General features: G+C 42.8%; 1 protein-coding gene across 1 annotated transcript in view; it reads right to left on the bottom strand.

Moving 5' to 3' along the window:
• The window catches only part of DGKH (diacylglycerol kinase eta), a 588,450-nt gene extending 567,346 nt beyond the window's left edge, over nt 1-21,104 (bottom strand). The window contains exon 1 of the mRNA XM_082244880.1: nt 20,917-21,104. Coding sequence (XP_082101006.1) covers nt 20,917-20,970 — 54 coding nt within the window. The 5' untranslated portion in view covers nt 20,971-21,104. The remainder of the gene's footprint in view (nt 1-20,916) is intronic.
• Between the last annotated feature and the right edge of the window lie 1,391 nt (nt 21,105-22,495).

The raw sequence follows: 22,495 nt of genomic DNA, 5'->3' as shown, positions 1-22,495 counted from the left end.
TAGTTGAGCAAAGTGGAAACAGGGTCTGTCCAAGATAAACCAAACTTGACATTTCAGATATCAAAATACATGTTACTGTCTTCTCCATGCAAAAATCGGTTCTTTGAACTATACACATTTTCTAGAGGACTACAAAGCTCCTGCGATATTGACATTTTTTGTGCCCTGACTAGAGGAAAAAAAAGACAGAAGGTCTTCAAAAGCTTTTAATTGGTATTGCTTTCTTCTATTTGTGTGATGTGTAGGGTGCCTGTCAACACAAATTTTGGCCATTGGAGGACAGGAAGCCTCAGCTCCCAGCGCAGCTAGAAAACTTACCAGGCTGAGATGTATGCGCTCTCATGCCTAGCATGGTTGGCTTGAAATAGGAAAGCAGGGGAACTGGCAGTATAACCAAATATTTCACATAAAGGAAGCAATGCAAAGAGAACAGAATACCTCTTAACACAAGTAAATGGGGCAACAGACATATCAGGAAATTGAATTCTGAGGTAACATTCTTTAAAGTGGTGTTAAAGTAATTTCTACTATTTTTACCTACAGGTAAGCTTATAATAAAGCTTACCTGTAGGTAAAATTAATATCTCCTAAAATGTTAACTATATAGTATAAGTTTGCTACCATTTTAACATTTTTTTCTAGGAAACTATTATTTTAAAGACTGTAGGTGTGTCTGTAGAAGCCATAGAAGATGGACATAAGCTTTAACCACTTGCTAACTGAGCCATAGCTGAAGGGCAGCTACAGCGAGTTTGACTAGTTCTGGGAGGTCATACTATGATGTCCCCCTGGGGCGCACAGATGGAAGTGTCCATGTTAGCCTGGGTCCTCCGGACCCGGCGCATCACAGATTGAGGTAAAGGGCCAATGTGCCCATTTACCACGCTATAGCTTTGTTCCATGACGGAGCGATTACTTGTCAACAAACCAGCGCATGTCTGGCTCAGCTCCTCCCCTCTACTCACACCAATCTGTACAGCGTGTGAGGAGAGTAGGGAGACGATCTGTGCCCATTCATGCCTCATCCGTGCCACATCAGTGCCCCATCAGTGCCTCACAAAAGTGTAATAGGTAGTCAGGAAATTAGATGTAAATTGTATGTCGCTAGAACACCTGACAGGGCTCCTTGCATGTTGGGCCTCTGTATGTGACCAGGCTGTGTAAAAGTTTCACATATGTGGTAGCGCCATATTTTGGAGTAGCAAACGGTATTTTGAGGTGCAATTTTTGCTATGTACATTCAATGTGTTAGAAAAATGTTATACGTGGACAACTTTGTGTAAATAGATTTTCCTTTTCTTTCCACAAAATGCAATGGAAAAAAAAAAAAGATGACATAACAAAAGACTCATTATGCCCCGTAGATTATGTGTTGGGGTGTTTGCTTTCCAAAATGGGGTCATTTTTTTAGGCGTTTTCATTGTCCTGGTGCTCCAGGGCCTTCAAAATTGTAAGAGGTAGTCAAGAAATGGAATGTGTAATTCATGTCCTTCGAACACCTGACAGTGGTCCCTGCATGTTGGGCCTCTGCATGTGGCCAGGCTATGAAAGTGTCACATATGTGGAATCGCCATTCTCAAGAGAAATAGCAGAATGTGTTTTGGGGTGTAGTTGCAATTATGCATATGCCATGTGAGGGAAATAACCTGTTAATATGTCAATTTTGTTAAAAAAAAAAAAAGAAAAAAAAAACGAATTTTGCAAAGGGATGTGGGAAAAAAAATACAACTTCAAAAAACTCACCATGCCTCTTACTAAATACCGTTAAATGTCTGCTTTCCAAAAAGGGGTCATTTGGGGGGTATTTGTACTGTCCTGGCTTGTTAGTGTCTCAAGAAATGAGATAGGCCATCAGTGCATCAATTTTTAGAGACTGGCACCATAGCTTGTAGACTCTATAACCTTCACAAAGACCAAATAATATATACAGATTTTGTTTTTTTTTTTAACCCAAGATATTTAGCAGTATAAATTTTGGCCAAAATTTATGAAAAAAAAATTACTAATTTGAAAACTTCTATAACAGAAACGAAGAAAAATGCATTTTATATTTTTTATTTTACAAAATTTTTTTAGCCTTTCGTTTGTAGCGTAAAAAAAAATAAAAAACCCAGTGGTGATTGAATGCCACCAAATGAAAGCTCTATTTGTGTGAAAAAAAATGACAAAAATGCATTATGGGTACAGTGTTGCATGACAGTTAATTGTCATTCAAAATGTGAGAGCACTGAAAGCTGAAAATTTGTCTGGTTAGGAAGAGGTTATAAGTTTCCAGTGGGCAAGTAGTTAAAGCGAACTTGCAGGTAAAAACAATGCATTCACTGTTTAGCAAGACAATATCCCCACTTTGCGGAGATTCACCAACAACCTGTGGGGGACATTTATGAAAACGGTCTTTATCTTTGGTTGTTATTCTGTTCCTCTTTTTTAAATTTTAGGTACAAATGAAAGGGTTACTAAACCCAGGAGCCTGCATTCACTATATCTGGTCTCCCACAGTACACAGAACAGGGAAATTCAATTATTTCAGTAACTAAAAACTGCCAAATACCTTTTTTTAATCAACAGTATATAGCAGCCTTGTTATTTCTACCACTTCCTGATAAAGCTTGTAGGAGTTTTCATACTGCACTGAGCTGTCATATCGGGATCCAGGACTCCTGATCCTCTGTCTGGACAGTGCTGATCAGCCCTGTGCTGATCACATGCAAAAAAAAAAAAAAAAAAAAACGCTCTCTAGCAATACACACCAAACTGAGCGTGTGCAGCCTGACTCTAAAGCATGGGTGTCCAACCGTTTGGCTTCTCTGGGCCACACTGAGTGTAGAGAAATTTTCTCGGGCCTCATATAAAATATATACTATAGTTAAGGTATACAAGTAATAAAACGCAGCCGCGCCGCCCCCTCGCACTAATTTAACACAACTAGAGGATAATCAAATGAAATGGAATCAGTATACGGAGGTTTACTTCTTCTGAGAAATATTAAAAGGAACACTCTAACCACCATGACCACTTCAATGATTTGAAGTGGTCATGGTGGTATGAGTCAGAAACACTGCACATGCTGGGATATTTACCATTATGTGCAGGGGGATAGTTGCACCCCTAGCACATGTGACTTAGGCAGCCAGAAAATGTCATGTCATGTAAAACACAACTAGTTATTAAAAAACACATTGCAACAATTTACACACGCTAATGCAGATACCGTTTCTACTTATTTTGCTGGTGGGTACTGCTGGCGGGTACTGCTGGCGGGTACTGCTGGCACTGCTGGTGGGTAAAACTAGTCATGACGTCGGGTACTGCTGGAGGAAGCAGCGGCTACAGTAGAGAGCCGGTGCCCATCAATGCAGCCGCACAAGTGGGCGTTACAAGATAAGTGGAAGTCCCTCTGGAAGTATTGCAGCATGCAACTCCCACAGACAGCTTTAGAGCTTTTTGCGGGAGTTGCATGCTGTGATAGTTCCAGAGGGATTTCCACCTATGTTGTAAGGCACATTTGCTGCTGTGACAGAAAACATTTGTTCCAGTGACTTTGGAATTCCTGTGATGGTTCATTTGGACACTATTTGATAGAGCTGCACGATTCTTGATAAAATGAGAATCACAATTTTTTTGCTTAGAAGATCAGGATTTTTTTTGGAAATGTATATCGCACCAAACACTTAAAAACAGCAGCCAGCAAAAACAAACAACAATTTGTGAAAAGAAATTAATAAATCGATGCAGCGCTGATAAAACAATATAAAGTATGAATCAATACTTACATAAAAAGCAGACCCAGTAAATTGTGCAAACAAATGCAAAAATTGTGCAAATACGCATGGGTCCCTGGCCCTTTCCATAAAATGCACAGATGTGAACGTGACCCATAGGAAACCATGTTAAATGGACAATAGTTATTTCTGCAAAACTGAAAACGCACTAAAAAAATGCATAGGTGCGAACCAGACTAACATTCAAAATACACGGTTATCTGTTAGCATATATCCCCTATAATAATCAGATGGTATGATAGGCAAATTTTTTTGTGTGTAATATTCCAGTAATGAAATCACTAGTGTTTAGGCGCCAAGAAAACTTTGTAAAGGGAAGTTCCACTCACCGGATTTACTGGAAATTTTTACTAGGGAACATTCAGGATTAGACATAATTAAACCTCTCAGCAAGTCCAGGCTATGCTATTCAACTACATTACTTTTAAGAAAAAAATGTTTCTATTAGAACAAGTTTATGCACGTTGAAAATACAACACCAACAAAACTATTTATAGTCTACATCTTCATAATGTGCCTACTAACCAGGGCTGTATGTGCATCTTTTGGTTGGCTTAAGCAACCAACATTAGTCATTTTGCAAAAGTAAACGCACTACGGCGTCTAATCCAGGAAGAGATTCCATTTTAATTCTAATAGGGCGGAAAAAAGAGCAACCAGGAAATGAGGCAATGCAAACTTACCCAAGGAAAACTTATATCTAATAAAGGACAGTCATGCTCATTATTTGATGACATACTTTTTACACCAATAGGCACACACTTCGCATAGAAGAACTGGGCATGTTGTTCATACTACTATGGGTGTAACTTGTAACATGCTTCAAAAGGTGAGCTTAGGCCTGGTTCACACCTATGCATTTTTTAGTGCGTTTTGCTGTATGCAGAAACACTACAATCCATTTAACATGGTTTCCTATGGTACACGTTCACATCTATGCGTGTTTTTAGCCACTGCATTTTTGGAAAGGATCAGGGACTTCTTTTTCCTGCAGTAGATAGCGTTTTGCATGTAATAAACTTCAATGGACCCAAACCAAAACAAGTGTTGCGTTTTTTATGCTTTTTTTTCCCTTTTCTCCAGTTCCCTGCTGACAGCCGGATGTAAACACAAGAATTGCCTGCAAAGAAAAAAAAAAAAAAAAAAAAACAGTGTAGGTCCCCCCCTATGAATTTTGAGGGGAACCCCATGCCAGTTTCTTTTTTTTTAATGGCATGGGGGGGGGGGGGTCGCCCCCAAAAACATATCCCAAAACCTTATCCGAGCATGCAGCCCAGCAAGCCTAGTGAGGGGGGGGGGGGCGTCTGCCGCCACCACTGACCCAAAGAAAGGGGGGGGGGAAGGTACACTTCAACCAAAAAGGCATCCACCATCTGATAGCTCTTAAATAACTAAGGGGGGGGGGGGGGTCACCCCACTCCATTTTTTTCCCCTTATTTTTTCTTTGCCAGCAATTCTTTTTTTTACATTCAGCAGTCAGCGGGGAACCCAGCATTGAAAGAGAAAACGGTAATGTGGGGAGTGGAGAAAAGCCCAAATTCAGCCAATTTTTTTTCCCCCCATGCAATGTGGCTGACCCACACTGCATGGGGTAACTACTCATTTTGTCTAGGGTGAACACAGAGTCTATACTCACCCAATTCACAAAGCAGGGGGGCAGGGGGTTAAATGTCACTGCCACTGAGCACAAAGGAAGGAAGGCCGGGTGAAGATGGACGGCGTCTCCATCGCTGAAATGCTTAGTTTTGGGCAAGTTTCACATAATGTGCTAGTATGCAATGCTTTTGCCTTGCAAGTTAAGAAAAAAAAAAAAAAGGTGCAGCGACATGTGTATAAGTGATCAATAAAATAATCAAATACGTGAACAATAAAATTCAAAAACACTGCCACCAAAAATATATTTGTATATAAATAAGAAAAATAAAAATAGTCCAAAAAAGTTCATGAACTAAACTGAAAATCCATACTGATAAGTATAGATAGTCCGGTGAGATTCCAGTGACTTCAAGATAAAAGAAACACCAAAAAAAAGGTCCACCACCTCTGTGTTCCACACCCCTTTGCCAAGTCACTTACCCCCACTTAATGCCCTCCACTCTCATGGAATGGGCAAAAGACACTTGGATGTTCCACCTTAGATCAAGAGTACACTGGCTGGTAGATCACTGATGCCTAGATAGCCTTCCTTCCGCTCATGGCATGAAAAGAAAGAGAAGATACCATTAGTGCAATAACGTCTGAAAGATCTTTTAATGAAATATCAGCTTCCAATGTTTACACTCACATGGAACAATCCTTCCGGTACGTTGTGTAGCCAAGCCCCTGACGTTTCTGGTCAGGGCAAAAAGTCAGGAAGTGACGAAACGTCAGTGTACTCTTCATCTAGGGTGGAACATCCAAGTGTCTTTTGCCCATTCCATGAGAGTGGAGGGCATTAAGTGGGGGTGAGTGACTTGGCAAAGGGGTGTGGAACACAGAGGTGGTGGACCTTTTTTTGGTGTTTCTTTTATCTTGAAGTCATTGGAATCTCACCGGACTATCTAAACTTATCATTATGGATTTTCAGTTTAGTTCATGAACTTTTTTGGACTATTTTTATTTTTCATACCTATATACAAATATTATACGTTTTTGATTGATCACTGTTTTAGATGATATATGTGCGCAGATAACAGTTTATATTACACTGTGATCTATTCCCTTTCATCATCTTTTTCAGGTTTGCTCATATATTGATATCGATATTATTTTTGGAGTAATATTGCTTTTGAGCGCGAGAGCTCCCACTATTTACAAAAAGGTGCAGCGGTTTACAATAAATATGGTCACATTCACACAAATACATATTAAATGGTTGAAAATACTATAGTATACTATATTATAGGATTAACCTGTTAACCATCACCCGCCGCCGTTTTCCTGCAGCAGGTCGGCTCTGTCCCTCGAAACGACGTAACTGTACGTCGCTTCATGGGACTGGTAGCGGGGGCGCGTGTGCCCAGTCACCACAGGGGAAGCCGATCAGTGGGTCAGGCAGCCGTGATTGATCCTCGTGGAGACAGAATGGCGGTCTGTCATTGTAAACACGGCAGACCGCTGTTCTGTCAGTTATGAACACAGGCATCATGTGTTCCTCTTATTTAGAAACACAGGCCTCTGTGTTCATGGAGGAGAAAAGAAAAAAAAAAATGGCACAGGTGATTAAATACCACCAAAAGAAAGCTCCATTTGTGGGAGAAAAAGGAAATTCATTTTGAGTACAGCGTCGCATGACCACGTAATTGTCAGTTAAAGTAACGCAGTGCCGTATCGCAAAAAATGGCCTGGTCATTAAGGCGGTAGATCCTTCCGGTCAAGAAGTGAATATTAGATGCATGTAATATTTTGCTGTTTTCAGGTCATTCATGGCAGCTAACTTTTACATAACGGTAAAGCCCTATTGGGCATGCAAGGGTAACTGTCCTAGTTCTAAAAGCCAAACAACACTGCACTGACCTCCAGCAGAATGGCAGTGAGATACAGAGATGGCAGAGATCACCACCAAATACATGCTAGGTGGCATTAGAACATAATCTTTGTTGCTCTTTGCAACAGCAATTGGTTAGTTAAAACATTAAACTTTTCAAGAAAGTGGTTCTTGTTAGAATCAGAAAACAAAATTAGTACAAAGTTGGATAGGCATTTTTGCGAACAGATTCCTGAGAGAGCAAACATTTTTTGGAAAACTTCTCAAATTATAATCTGAAGTGTTAGAACCTGTATACTGAGCACAAAAACACATTTTCTGAATATCGTCCGAAATCAGCCATTTCAGTAGAAACCGGTTAACTTTCAGGCTGTGTGTACTGCTGTCCGTCCAACAGAAACTTCTGTCGAATGAGCATTCTTGAAAGCCAGCAGCCAATCGGCATCCCATAATGTGATGCACTGATGGATTTGTTCTGGGGGGGGGGGGGGGTTGTCCCCCTGGCAGAACACAATAGCACATCGGAGGAGATCGCTATATTAACATTGCATTGATAGTACAGTGTTTTTTTTCATTTAGCCCAATGGGTTGAACCATAACAAAAAGAAAAAAAAGACGACGAATAGTCTCAGCCCTACCTAATATCTTTTTGTAGGCACATACTAGACTCATTCATTTACCATCACACTTGAGGATGTTTATATAATTCAAAAAAGTTTTTGAATTTAGTTTTCAATAAAAACTATTTTGCTTATAATAGTCAATAGAAAATAGGTACTTCTGTATAATATACACATGCCTTTAAAAAATATTGCAATATTCTAATGCATCATTTTACATTTTATGCTTCTAATCCTATTCAGTCATTGTAGCATTAGCAGCGCTCCTCCAGTATAATGCACACCGCATGCTCTCAAACAGTTAAAGACGTATTTTACCATGTGAGTGACAGAGCCGTGATGAATCCATAAATCCTGTCACCACACCTCGTGAGATCCACTCCCCCTTAGGTATTACCACCACTGCTAGACCTATAGTTAACAGTATAGGTTCGATAACAGCCAGAGTGTGCCAATATTTAAACACATTTCTACCAATTAGTGTTATACATACAAAAGCTTATTTGAAAGACAAAGAATTTTTTTTACAACTTTTGAATGAAGTCATCTTACCAGATCATTTGGACATTTATCTATTAATTGTAGATGTATCGTCATTGTACACTTTGATCCAGCATGATGATGCAGTGAATTGGCCCTTCAGCCAAAGAGATTATTTCCCATATGCACAGAAGAAGTTTTTGAGGATGGCATTGGAGTTTTGCCTACCACACAACTACTTCTGGTATGATGGGAGATTTTACACTCAGAAGAGGTGTGGTGATGGGCGCTAAATTTGTGCCCAATCTCCTTATAAAAGTGAGCAGGAGGACAAATTTAATTTTGGAAGAAGGAGAGATGAACTTTTATTTTATAAAAGGATTCATAGGATGACCTTTTCCTTATTTGGGCAGGAACTGAGACATATACTTAACAGAGTTCACAAATGAGTGGAATATTAATAAACAACAAAAAATTGGAGTGCCAATGGAGGAATGAACAGGTCAACTATTTAAATCTAAGCATTATGAAACAAAATAACCAATTAACCACCAAGGTTTACTTTAAACCAACTAATTCTAACAGGTATCGCCCCATGTGTAGTGGGCATCATCCTCTATGGCTGAGGAATATCCCGAACGGGCAGTTTATGCGCATTGGGAGGAATTTTATCTCTGACTGGGATTTCAGATCACAATCGCAAACAATAAATATGACATTTATTAAGGGATATAGACCCCAACATTTGAATAAAGTGATCCAAGGGGTCAGCCAAATATTCCAGGAGTAACCATCATTTTCGGGGGGGGGGGGGGGCAATATTTAGGAGGTACTGGAAAATTTTGAGAGTGGATAAAAACCCAATCTTCATTTACACAAAGGCTCCCTCTTTTGGCGATAAGGTGGTGAAAAAGGTATTGGATCCACCTGCGAGACCCCAAATGTTTTGAGACAAAGCAGACTTATGCCTGTAGCAAAATGTAGAGCTTGTCAACAAGTAAAACACACAAATCAGTGGGGTTAACTAGGTTTAAGTCGATTGTCAATAGCAGAGAATAGGAGATAAAAGAGTTAATTTCTTGTAATTCTACCCGCTATGCCCTGGAATGCCCATGTGGGGTAATGTATATTGGTTGTACTAAAATGACTCTTAGAAAGGGCATTTCTGAGCACCTACACAATATTTGTTTAGGATTCAAGGACCATAGTGTCTCTCTACATTTTAGAGATAAACATAAGAGGCATCCCTCAGGACATACATTTTGGGGGTTTGATAAAACTTACCCAGTATGGAAAGGGGCAAATAGGGTAAGGGAATTATCCAGATGCGAGACCAAATGAATATATTTGACCCAAACATTAAGCCACAAAGGAAGGAATATGAAACTGGATTTGAATTGCTTTATAAAGTAATTACTGAAGGAATTTGTTTTGATTTAATCTCCATTGGCTGTTCCGCTTTTGTTTTAAAAGCAGGATTACTAATATTTTCTGCATGTTTTTGCAATTATTTATTGTACTGGTGAAATAGGAGGAAGAGGTTGCGAGCACCATTCCTTACATGTACTCTCTATCAGGGGTGTCAAACTCCACTCGCGGGCATCAGCATTATCGTTGCCCTCAAAGAGCAGGACTAGATGTTCAGAGCAACCAAACCCCCCTTATAGCCGATATCAAGATTCCCCGATTCCCCCCACTATCAGAAATAGAGTCCTCCACTCTCCCATACATTACAGTGCACCCCCCTATCTTGTGCTGCTGACAGGAAGAAGCTGGGGGTGGAGCAAGGAAGCAGAAAGTGAAGGGTCTGGAGGAGGACCAGAGGAGAGCTGGAGTCAGGCTTAATGCTAAGACCAGAGGAGGCGGAGAGGAGGGGTGCTGCAGCTGCATAGAGAGAAACACAGGATCTGTAGAAGGAGTTCTGTCCTCCTCTCTGCTGCCAACTGCTGAGACAGAGTGGGGGCGGAGATGAGGCTGCAGGAGAGGGGCAAGGGCCACATAAAAATGGCCTGGTGGGCTGGATTCAGCCCACAGGCCTTGTGTTTCACACATGTGCTCTATATGTATATGAAGGAGCTGTGACATATGCAGTGAGGCTGGGCAAGATCTCACTATTGAAGGGGATCCACAATAGTAGGTCGGGTCTAGCTACAGGTGTATGTCTGCTTCACACACACAATTAATGCGACCGTACATGATCCAACTAGTGAGGATCGATGTGATTATTGGAGAGTCTACTACACATGTGCAGACTCTGAATCAGTGATGAACTTATCGCAGTGATGACTGGCTTGAGTGCAGCCATTGGGATCATTCAAGGCAGGGCTTGACAAATTTGCCTGAAATCTAGGAGCCAGCTAAAAAAGTTAGGAGCCAGTTTTTTTTTTTTTTTTTTTAAACTAACAACCAAGCTTTATTTAATAAAACGGATACTAAATTTACACATAAATACGACTAGAACCCCACTCTCCTCTATAGCGCAATTGGATGGAAACAGACTATCTCTCTTTTTCCATCCGATGCCATCTGATCCGATCCTCAGATTACCGCTCCATAGAGGAGAATGAGGGGTCCGATCAGGTCTGTCTGAAAAACTGTCAGGCGGACCCGATCAGACAGCCCGTGTGAAAGGGGCCTTCGGCTGTGGCACGGCGATGAGGAAAAAAAAAAATATTATATATATATTATATAACATTTTTTTTTTTTTTTAATAAGAATTGAAAAAAAAAAAAGAATGTTTATATTTATTTATTTATATATATATATATATATATATATATATATATATATATATATATATATATATATATATATATATATATATATATATATTATAAACATTCTTTTTTTTTTCAATTCTTATTAAAAAAAAATGATATATATATATATATATATATATATATATATATATATATATATATATATATATATATATATATATATATATATATATCATATTTTTTTTTTTTATAAGAATTGAAAAAAAAAAAAGGTTTTTTTTTTTTTTTTTAATAATTAAAAAAAAAGAAAAAATGTATTATTATTTATTTTTTTTTTTAATTTAAAAAATAAATTAATAATAATAAAAACACTCCCTGTCCACTTACCTTTAAGCAAAGGTAACTGGACAGAGAGATGAAGCCTGCAAAAACTTCCCATCTCCTTCCAAAGAGCAGATAAGAAGGAAGGCATTGAGAGCATGCATTACTCCCGGCCACCACAAGAGGGCGCCAGTTCCCCTAGCCTCTCATCTAACAGAAGAAGGCCGAAAAGCCGGGGCCTCAATTTATGGATGGCGTGGAAGTCCGTGCACTCGGGAAAGAAGGTGGGGGCGCAAAAGGGACAGGACAGCTCCTGCAGGGCCCCCCAGGCGCCAGGTCGCTAATTCTAGTCGCAAATGCGACCTGGCGCCCGGGGTTTGTCGAGGCCTGATTCAAGGTAACGCCTCAGATTGCCATCCGATAAATTGAAGGAGCCGCGCCATGCGATCACCCCCTCAGACGAAGTTGTGATGACGAAATGTGTCAGTTCATGACCACGCGGCTATCCAGACTGTCCGTTAATCGCCACAATCGAGGGAACACCAGGCAGCGGTGAGAGTGACCGTGCAGGCTGTGCAGTATTTGTGGATATGATTAATCCTTTGTTTTTTAAAACTTTAGTGCATTTAAAATGGGGGTTGTGCATAGGGAATACATTTTGTAATGGGATCACACTGTGGAGTTTATTTTTTATGGCATGAGAGAGATTGTGATTGGAGGAGGATCTTGTACTTAGTGGGACAACATGTGAACAAGAAAAACAATTGATACAAGGCGCATTATTTTGAGAGATCTGGTAAGTGTAATCCCTAAGGGGGAGTGAATCTCACGAGGTGTGGTGACGGGATTTATGGATTCAGTAACTTATATCTTAATGAAATAAGCCAGTCCAGAGTTTTCAAAGTTTTGCTGTGACTTCTATTATTCCGTTAGCAGCGCTTTCTTCCACATCAAAGAGATGAACTCGTGCTCCCTTCTGCTCTGTTAACATTTGTTATGGAACTTCAGCAGTGTCATAAGCAAAATAATTTCATCATTTACTAATACTAAACACAATAATGGTTCCTTATTAGAGTTAGCCATAAGAAGACAAGAACTCTCGCCAGACATCTGTAGAGCAGTACCCCCCACACTGTCTTATGACTCAAATTGAAGGGACACACACTTGTTTATACACCATATTTCCCCTTTTGTCACAGAGAAGAAGGGAAAATCAGCCTAGCCGTACAAAGATTTCCCAGCAAGTTGGAAAATCCCCATAATCAAAAATGAATGCTTTCATCATCTGAAATACTCATCACCTCCTTGACATCTCTCTAAATGGTTCGAGTGTCACATTAGGTCCTCAGATTTGGCTGTTCTTGGCCAGGCTAACATCAGGATGCATTCCATTTTTGCTGATGCATTTTTAATTTAAATCAATTGAAATGCATTAAACTTCAAAGTTCACCCTAGAATTACTCAATGAACATTGAACAGCCATATAAACAAACACATGTACCTTAAAGCGGAACTTCAATATTTGGCAAATGCGCAGTGGGCAGCTGATTGTGAAGTCACAAGCTGGCACAGCCAGGTGCCCATAGTTAAAAGATGCCGATACTGGTGACTGAAGACCGTTTTAAAAAACAGCTCCAGTGAGCAAAGCACAGGATCCAGGACACACAGGACCAAGCGATGTAGGCATTATACATCCTGCCTCTACTAACCCTTGGAAAGTGTGTCACCGCTGTGTTCTATTATGTAAAAATTGTCCGCTTACCAAATCAAACCATCCCACTCGATGCCTTCTGAGAGGAAACACATTGGATAGGAGCTTGCAAAATCATATCAACAAGAGCAGACTGCACTGCAGGCGCCCATGCAAGATTTTATCCCATTTCGCTCAAATTCATTGTCCTTGATATAAGTGCAATTTTTATTTAATAAACCAGATTTAAACCCATTAATGCACTAGGAGCGTGTTCCATTATCTTATATAACCACGTGATGTGATTAATGAGATTAGGGAGCACCATAAGCCTGGATACATTCTGGCTGACCACTTGTCTTCAGAGGTGCTTCCACTCACATGCATATGATCTCTTGGTGGGATCATTTGATTTGGTAAGCGGCCAAGAGCACAGCGCCCAGCCAATGAAACAAGTAATTTTCCAAATACAGGCATTGCCATATTTGGCCAATGGCATCAGCTGCATTCCCTGCCCCTTTGACTACATTTAGCTTTCTGTAAGAAAATCACCCACTAAATGGCGCCAATAAAAAAGCTCTATGTGAGAAGCTAAAACATATATGACAACTTCCCAGCAATTACATGCCCCACTACAGTGGCGTAGCGTTGGTTGTAAGCAGCCGGGGCAAGGCAAGTAATTTGCGCTCTCTAACACACAAACTTTTAGTGCTCTCTTTGTCCCTTCCACTAGTACGGTATTAAAGCACAAATTTGTTACATTTTAGGATGTACCATTCTTTTTCTTTGTTTTAGTTTCATTCCCTTTCATCTCTCTCTGTCCTTATTTCTTGGTGGGTTTTTTCTCCATCTCTCCCATCTTTTCCTTTCCTCTCTCTTTCTCTCCCTTTTTTTTGTTCCTGTATGTACAGTGTGTGTGCCCTCTCCTGCATAGCTCCTGGCTGTAGAAAAGGAGACTTGCTTTTTGTAGTGGAGGTGTGCTGTCCATTGTAGCGGGATGTCCAGGATGGCATAGCTGTGGATGGAGGAATGGATCCCTCTATGACATCTGATGGGGTGAGGGCAGGGGTTGGTGTGTTGAAGTCCTGCAGATTGCACTCATGGCCCATAGAACATACAGTAAGTGTCCATTTCCCCACCCTCCTTATCCTCCTGTCCTCTGTGTGTGTTGCAACTTTGCACAGCACGGACCTGCTTGGTGCCACTGTCCCCTGCTGAACAACTGCCACTTGCTCCTCCAGCTATCCACTCATTAAGATTATGACCTTGGATCTCCCTGAGGCCTCCTCTCCTGGTCACTACACTGCTGCCACCTCTTTCTAAACTGTGAGGTCCAAGGTACAGCCTATGTCACCGGTATTACATACAATGCTCAAAGTTCTTAATTTTTAAACCGACTGTAATTCTTTAGGAATCCGCCAACACCATAGTGACAGGCTTTTAAAATGGTAGTAATCAGAACTACCTGAATTGGTCACCGGAGTCAATGTTACTGTAGCAAATGGCAAGTAGTTCTAAAGGAAAACTACCACTACAAAAGTGCCAAGGCTTTATTGAATTCCGTGAACGTGCCAAAACTTGCATTTTAGTGCAGTGCATTCAAATAAAATCCTGCTAGGCAAATATTTGGTGCAATTGTCAGCAAAGCAAAACTGGAGCAATAGATGATTCTGGGCGTGAAATGCACCACACTACAATGGCACCATATGAAACTTCAAGTGGTAAACAATAGCCTTATTGGGACTCAAGCACACTGGGCATTTTGCTGCAGTTGGAGGGCACAGGCACACTGTCAAGCCCCACTACCTCTGAGAGTCTGACAGCTGATGTGGCTGGGAGGTACACCTAGTAATATGTAAATTTAGGGCAGCGTGGGGTTGATTTACCAAAACTGGAGAGTACAAAATCTGGTGCAACTCTGCATGGTAGCCAATCAGCTTCTAACACTCCAGTTTTAGTAAATGAATCCCACTGTGCCCAGGCACAAATGCCTAAAATGTGGACTTCTTACATTCCGGAAATTCATCCTTGGGCACATACTGCCCAGAACGTACATAGATCTAGGTCAGTGATGGCGAACCTTGGCACCCCAGATGTTTTGGAACTACATTTTCCATGATGCTCAACCTTACTGCAGAGTGTATAAGCATCATGGGAAATGTAGTTCCAAAACATCTGGGGTGCCAAGGTTCACCATCACTGATCTAGGTGCACCACCCAGCCCCAGCAGCTGTTAGACTCTCAGACTTTATGAGGCCTTTAATGTATATATTGCTGCTAAAATATTAACAACCACTGAGTTCTAATGTATTGGAGTCAAACTTAGAAGGGACAGATAAATAAGGCACAAACTCAATAAAAGTGCACACTGGTAAAGACGGCAAACTAAAAATCATTTGTAAGCAATTGTAGAATGGCATAGCAAAGTTGAACTGCTAATACAATGAACTGCTATGATGCAAGCTATAGAATTACGAAATAACACAATGCCACAATTGTGTGGGTAATCATTTCACTTGCACCATAGGCTTTCGTTGTTTTGGCACTCGTCAGATGATCACAGGATTCCATAATTATTCATGGATGATATTAAGACTAGAGCTATACAGGAGATTTTAAAGGAAACAGGCACTATATTACACACTGTTGTGTGAAAATGCTAGGTATCTGGCTGAAGCTAGCTTAAGACAATGACCCAGAATCAGCATATCCATCACAATGGTTAGAAGGGTCAAGTTCCAAGTCCTTATCTACATATCTGAAAGAATGGAAGTTATTGGATCAGCAAGACAGCCAGGAAATTATTTTCAGAAGGAGGCTGGCAATAGCAGCCTCCAAACCTCCTCAGTACAGGTTTCCCCTTTATCTAGCCATACAGAGAGATTTAACCACTTATTAATCATCTCATTAGCAGCACATTAATTTCACTGTGATTTGAATGAAATGATTACGTCTCTCAGTGGAAGGTGATTAAATAGTCCGTATATCCCTAGCCTTAGTCACGTTGCCCGCATGATTAAATGCCAGTAAATGAGCCCTTATACACTTGGTTATGTAACCAATCATCCAATTACAAAAATTACCAAATGGGTTAAGGCAAGAGTGTGGTGCTAAATTACCCCGAGCCATTCCTTTTTATGCGGTCAAAAGCTACTTGTTATCGTTACAAAAACTGCCAGTCTAAAGAGCCCATTTACACTAACATGTTGTGGTAATATGCACATAACATGCGTTACTGCACCGCACTGTGACTCATTTTGAATGGCTCCACAGCCAGCTTAGGCAATACGCGCCTAAAGTGGCAGCACACTACAATGTGGTGTAGTGCATTGTGTTTTAAAAATAGGATCACGTCTGGTTATCAGCATGTTAAAGGATAAGTACACTTTTACAAACAAAAAAATGCACATTTTTTTTTTGCAAGTAAAAAATATGCATTTATTTATTTTGTTAGAGATCTGTAAAGCATTGCACCCACGGTCAGCAGATGGTGGGTGTAATTCCACAGTCCTGCAGGCAAGTCCTGTCTGTCCTTACCTCCAATATGAGCAGGCAGTTCCAGTCTGCCAGGAAGCTCAATGAACTACCAAGAGCGATCAACAGTGCCCTGGTAGTGCATCGAGAATGACATTTTTATAGATTTTAACAGAGAGTGGCGGGGGGAATCCCTCGCTCGCTGTGAAATCAGGGACTGCGTCTGTAACATATTACATCCTGAATAATATGGGTGTAAAATGTTATCAAAAGGTGAACTTATCCCTTAAGGTGTGTTGGTAGCCCTTTAATTTCAACAGGTTGCCTTAATGCACTGCAAAGAAGTAAATGAGCTCTAAAAGTGGATAAGGTCCGTTGAGTAAAGCAGGGAAGCAACTGCACTAAAAAACTGGCATTCCCGGGCGAGTTGGAATTTTTTGTTAAGCTTCCAATTCTCCTTCACTGATCCAAGCAGAAATTAATAATAAAAACCCAGAATTCTACACTATGATCATGCATAGAATAATGGATAGATTATTTAAGGTTCTATCCCCATAAAGATATTCACATATACTCACACTTAAAGTGTTTGCATAGCCAAATTTGTAGGGAGGTAAAGTATGAAAGAAATAAAACCCCTTCCAGGCAATTTCATGCCATCTATGCATCATTGAGACAATTTCCCTTCACTTCCTGTCCCAGAGACACTCCTCTTAGACATTTATCTCCAGAGCAGGACACCCTATTAGACAATTTTCCCTCACCCACTGTTGTCGGGACAACTCTAATAGTTGCCATACACACTATAATCTGATTTTTCTATCCCTGTGCAATCTCATTGTCGGTCTCAAAATGGGGACACAGACAGCAATACAAACCAGACAAGCATGCCTAGTCCTTCCCCACTATATCCAAAACCAAAAATAGGTTTTGCCTAGCAATACACTTTATCTGCTCTATTTTTCTACAGTGCCAGAATAAAGAAATTAGCATTTCTAGAGATGTAAGAAGCCTTATAAATTGAACTCCAAAGCACTGCTCAAAAATAAAAAAAAAATGATAATTTAGAAATGGCTAACAACCAACACTGCTATATAGAATAGTATTTCATTGTAACGGACCGTTGCTCCATGTAACGTATGCAGACACACATCGTAGTGACCATAACAGCTAGATTTTTCCACTGAAAATGCATCTTAATGATCACTATTTCTCTATGAGATAAGAAACCATAATCTGGAAAATGTAGGACAATTATTTAGATGTGGGACACTGCTCTCAGTGATGGAGGGAGAGGTGGGTGCTCAGACACAACAAGCTGACTCACAGGCATCAAAGCAGACTGGGCAGAGAGAAATCACTGTGTCAATGTCCCTACAGAGCCCCTTATTTTCTATTAGAAGCTCATTCATTGTCAGAAGCTGAGATGAATTCATAAATAGGGAATATTTACAGAGGACAGATCTGTCTACAGAAAGTAATACAGAAGTTATTTGTGGACCTACATTCTTCAGGGCTGTATTTACATGTATTATGATCTGTTGACCTTCTTTATTTGTCCCCTTTGATTTTCAGAGGAGGCATCTTTGCCCCCCCATCTCCTTTGTCTTGCTGTGTGAAAACCCCCCTCTTCATAACACGCAGCTCAGCCCCTCAGATGCCTATCCTTTTGCCCCCCAAGACTTATCTTTCACCCCCAGACCCCCAAGACGTATCCTTCACCCCAAGACTTATCCTTCACCCCTAGACCTCCCCAGACTTATCCTTCACCCCTAGACTTATCCTTCGCCCCTAGACCTCCCAAGACTTATCCTTCACCCCTAGACTTATCCTTCGCCCCTAGACCTCCCAAGACTTATGCTTCGCCCCTAGACCTCCCCAGACTTATCCTTCACCCCTAGACCTCCCCAGACTTATCCTTCGCTCCTAGACCTCCCCAGACTTATCCTTCACCCCTAGACCTCCCCAGACTTATCCTTCCCCCCTAGACCTCCCCAGACTTATCCTCCACCCCTAGACCTCCCCAGACTTATCCTTCACCCCTAGACCTCCCCAGACTTATCCTTCACCCCTAGACCTCCCCAGACTTATCCTTCACCCCTAGACCTCCCCAGACTTATCCTTCGCCCCTAGACCTCCCCAGACTTATCCTTCGCCCCTAGACCTCCCAAGACTTATCCTTCGCCCCTAGACCTCCCAAGACTTATCCTTCGCCCCTAGACCTCCCCAGACTTATCCTTCGCCCCTAGACCTCCCCAGACTTATCCTTCACCCCTAGACCTCCCCAGACTTATCCTTCACCCCTAGACCTCCCCAGACTTATCCTTCACCCCTAGACCTCCCCAGACTTATCCTTCACCCCTAGACCTCCCCAGACTTATCCTTCACCCCTAGACCTCCCCAGACTTATCCTTCACCCCTAGACTTATCCTTCGCCCCTAGACCTCCCCAGACTTATCCTTCACCCCTAGACCTCCCCAGACTTATCCTTCACCCCTAGACCTCCCCAGACTTATCCTTCACCCCTAGACTTATCCTTCGCCCCTAGACCTCCCAAGACTTATCCTTCACCCCTAGACCTCCCCAGACTTATCCTTCACCCCTAGACCTCCCCAGACTTATCCTTCACCCCTAGACCTCCCCAGACTTATCCTTCGCCCCTAGACCTCCCCAGACTTATCCTTCGCCCCTAGACCTCCCCAGACTTATCCTTCGCCCCTAGACCTCCCCAGACTTATCCTTCGCCCCTAGACCTCCCCAGACTTATCCTTCGCCCCTAGACCTCCCAAGACTTATCCTTCGCCCCTAGACCTCCCAAGACTTATCCTTCGCCCCTAGACCTCCCCAGACTTATCCTTCGCCCCTAGACCTCCCCAGACTTATCCTTCGCCCCTAGACCTCCCCAGACTTATCCTTCGCCCCTAGACCTCCCCAGACTTATCCTTCGCCCCTAGACCTCCCCAGACTTATCCTTCGCCCCTAGACCTCCCCAGACTTATCCTTCACCCCTAGACCTCCCCAGACTTATCCTTCACCCCTAGACCTCCCCAGACTTATCCTTCACCCCTAGACTTATCCTTCGCCCCTAGACCTCCCCAGACTTATCCTTCACCCCTAGACCTCCCCAGACTTATCCTTCACCCCTAGACCTCCCCAGACTTATCCTTCACCCCCTAGACTTATCCTTCGCCCCTAGACCTCCCAAGACTTATCCTTCGCCCCTAGACCTCCCCAGACTTATCCTTCGCCCCTAGACCTCCCCAGACTTATCCTTCGCCCCTAGACCTCCCAAGACTTATCCTTCGCCCCTAGACCTCCCCAGACTTATCCTTCACCCCTAGACCTCCCCAGACTTATCCTTCACCCCTAGACCTCCCCAGACTTATCCTTCACCCCTAGACCTCCCCAGACTTATCCTTCACCCCTAGACCTCCCCAGACTTATCCTTCACCCCTAGACCTCCCCAGACTTATCCTTCACCCCTAGACCTCCCCAGACTTATCCTTCACCCCTAGACTTATCCTTCGCCCCTAGACCTCCCAAGACTTATCCCCCCCAAGACTTATCCTTTATTCCCAGAACTGCACCCAAGACTTATCCTTCACCCCTTGGGCCTCCCCCAAGACTTATTCTTAACTTCCAGACTCACCCCTCACCAATACTTGCCTTCCCCCTCACCACACCATCATTTTCACACCAGAATGCTGTGGGTCTTCTCTGGGTCTAATTGCTGTGCAATTTAATGAATATGTTAGCATGACATCACACTGCAACACGCAGAAATGCGTGTAATGGCGTGCAAGTGCACCTTGTACCAACAACAATTAGGGAACGCGGAACATGTTAAAAAAAAAAAAACTATGCAGATAAATGTGCATAAAATGCCCAGAAACACACTAAAATATACAAGGATGCATAATTTAGTGTAGGTTGTAATGTGAATGGGCCCTCATACAGACTTCTTCACCAGGTACCCTTCCTCTAGTAGACATAACACAGTGTTCATCCATGGTCCACCACCCCTCACACTCCCTCCCTACATCCACCTACATCTATCCATTCCATAGAACAGAACACCTGAAGTACTGTGCCTAGGAGGAAGAGCAGTCATATTGCTGGGGGTCCCGGTGACAGAGACTGTGAGGAGTGGTGGGGGGTCTCTCCTCTGACCTATGTCCGGGCGTAGTACATACACAGAGGTCCGGTATCCTGTCAGAGAAAAGCGCCCTGTACACCCCGCACACAGCCCCCGGCCCCCGGCCCCTCCACACACACCGAGCACTTCTACCGCACACATACAAGACTTCTGTACCAGGAGTGACGGCATGTCAACAGCTTCTCTCCGAGCCATGCTAATACCCACCACTTCATCCCACACGGGGCTCCGGCCGCTGTACGAGGGGTAGGCATGTTCCATCCTCCCTCAGGAAGTCTCCGAACAATCACTGTCCACACCGGAGGACGACTCCCGGGAAAAGTGAGAGGACAGAGCCGTTCTTCCCGCCGCTTCCCGCTCACCTTCCTTCTACCTCCACTGCTAAGCTGGAACTCCTCATCTTCTCCTCAGCCGCTACCGCCTGTCCTCCACTTCCCTCCTCCTTCTCCTCCTCACTCTCCACCCCTCTCCTCATCGTCCAGGCTCAACATTTCCTCCTCAGTCTGACAACTTCATTACTCAGCTCTGCCCTGTGCACAATATTCCTGTCATCTCTCCTACTATTCCCACAATTCCTGTCTACCCTATTCCCATTCTTATCACTGTTCTCCCCTCTCCAGTCTTTATTCCTGTCCTCCCTACTCCCGCCCTTATCCCTGTACTCCCTATTCCCATCTTTATGCCTGTCCTCCCTACTCCCATCCTTATACCTTTTCTCATTTCCTTATCCCTGTCCTCCCTACTCCCATCCTTATACCTGTCCTCCCTACTCCCATCCTTATACCTGTCCTCCCTACTCCCATCCTTATACCTGTCCTCCCTACTCCCATCCTTATCCTTGTCCTCCCTATTCCCATCCTTATCCTTGTCCTCCCTATTCCCATCCTTATCCTTGTCCTCCCTATTCCCATCCTTATCCTTGTCCTCCCTATTCCCATCCTTATCCCTGTCCTCCCTACTCCCATCCTTATCCTTGTCCTCCCTATTCCCATCCTTATCCCTGTCCTCCCTACTCCCATCCTTATCCCTGTCCTCCCTATTCCCATCCTTATCCCTATCCTCCCTGTCCTCCCTATTCCCATCCTTATTCCTGTCCTCCCTATTCCCATCCTTATTCCTGTCCTCCCTATTCCCATCCTTATCCCTGTCCTCCCTATTCCCATCCTTATCCCTGTCCTCCCTACTGCCATCCTTATCCCTGTCCTCCCTACTCCCATCCTTATTCCTGTCCTTCCTATTCCCATCCTTATTCCTGTCCTCCCTATTCCCATCCTTATCCCTATCCTCCCTGTCCTCCCTATTCCCATCCTTATCCCTGTCCTCCCTACTCCCATCCTTATCCCTGTCCTCCCTACTCCCATCCTTATCCCTGTCCTCCCTACTCCCATCCTTATCCTTGTCCTCCGTACTCCCATCCTTATCCCTGTCCTCCCTATTCCCATCCTTATCCCTGTTCTCCCCTCTCCAGTCTTTATTCCTGTCCTCCCTACTCCCATCTTTATCCCTTTTCTAATTTCCTTATCCCTGTCCTTCCTACTCCCATCCTTATCCTTGTCCTCCGTACTCCCATCCTTATCCTCCCTATTCGAATCCTTATCCTTGTCCTCCCTATTCCCATCCTTATCCCTGTCCTCCCTACTCCTGTCCTTATCCTTGTCCTCCCTATTCCCATCTTCATGCCTGTCCTCCCTACTCCCGTCCTTATCCCTGTACTCCCTATTCCCATCTTCATGCCTGTCCTCCCTACTCCTGTCCTTATCCTTGTCCTCCCTATTCCCATCTTCAT

This window comes from Pelophylax lessonae (genome assembly GCF_965119305.1).
Source record: "Pelophylax lessonae genome assembly, chromosome: 2".
In the NCBI taxonomy this organism is placed as follows: Eukaryota; Metazoa; Chordata; class Amphibia; order Anura; family Ranidae; genus Pelophylax; species Pelophylax lessonae.
The sequence above is the reverse complement of the archived record's forward strand: the minus strand, read 5'-3'. Positions and strand labels throughout refer to the sequence as shown.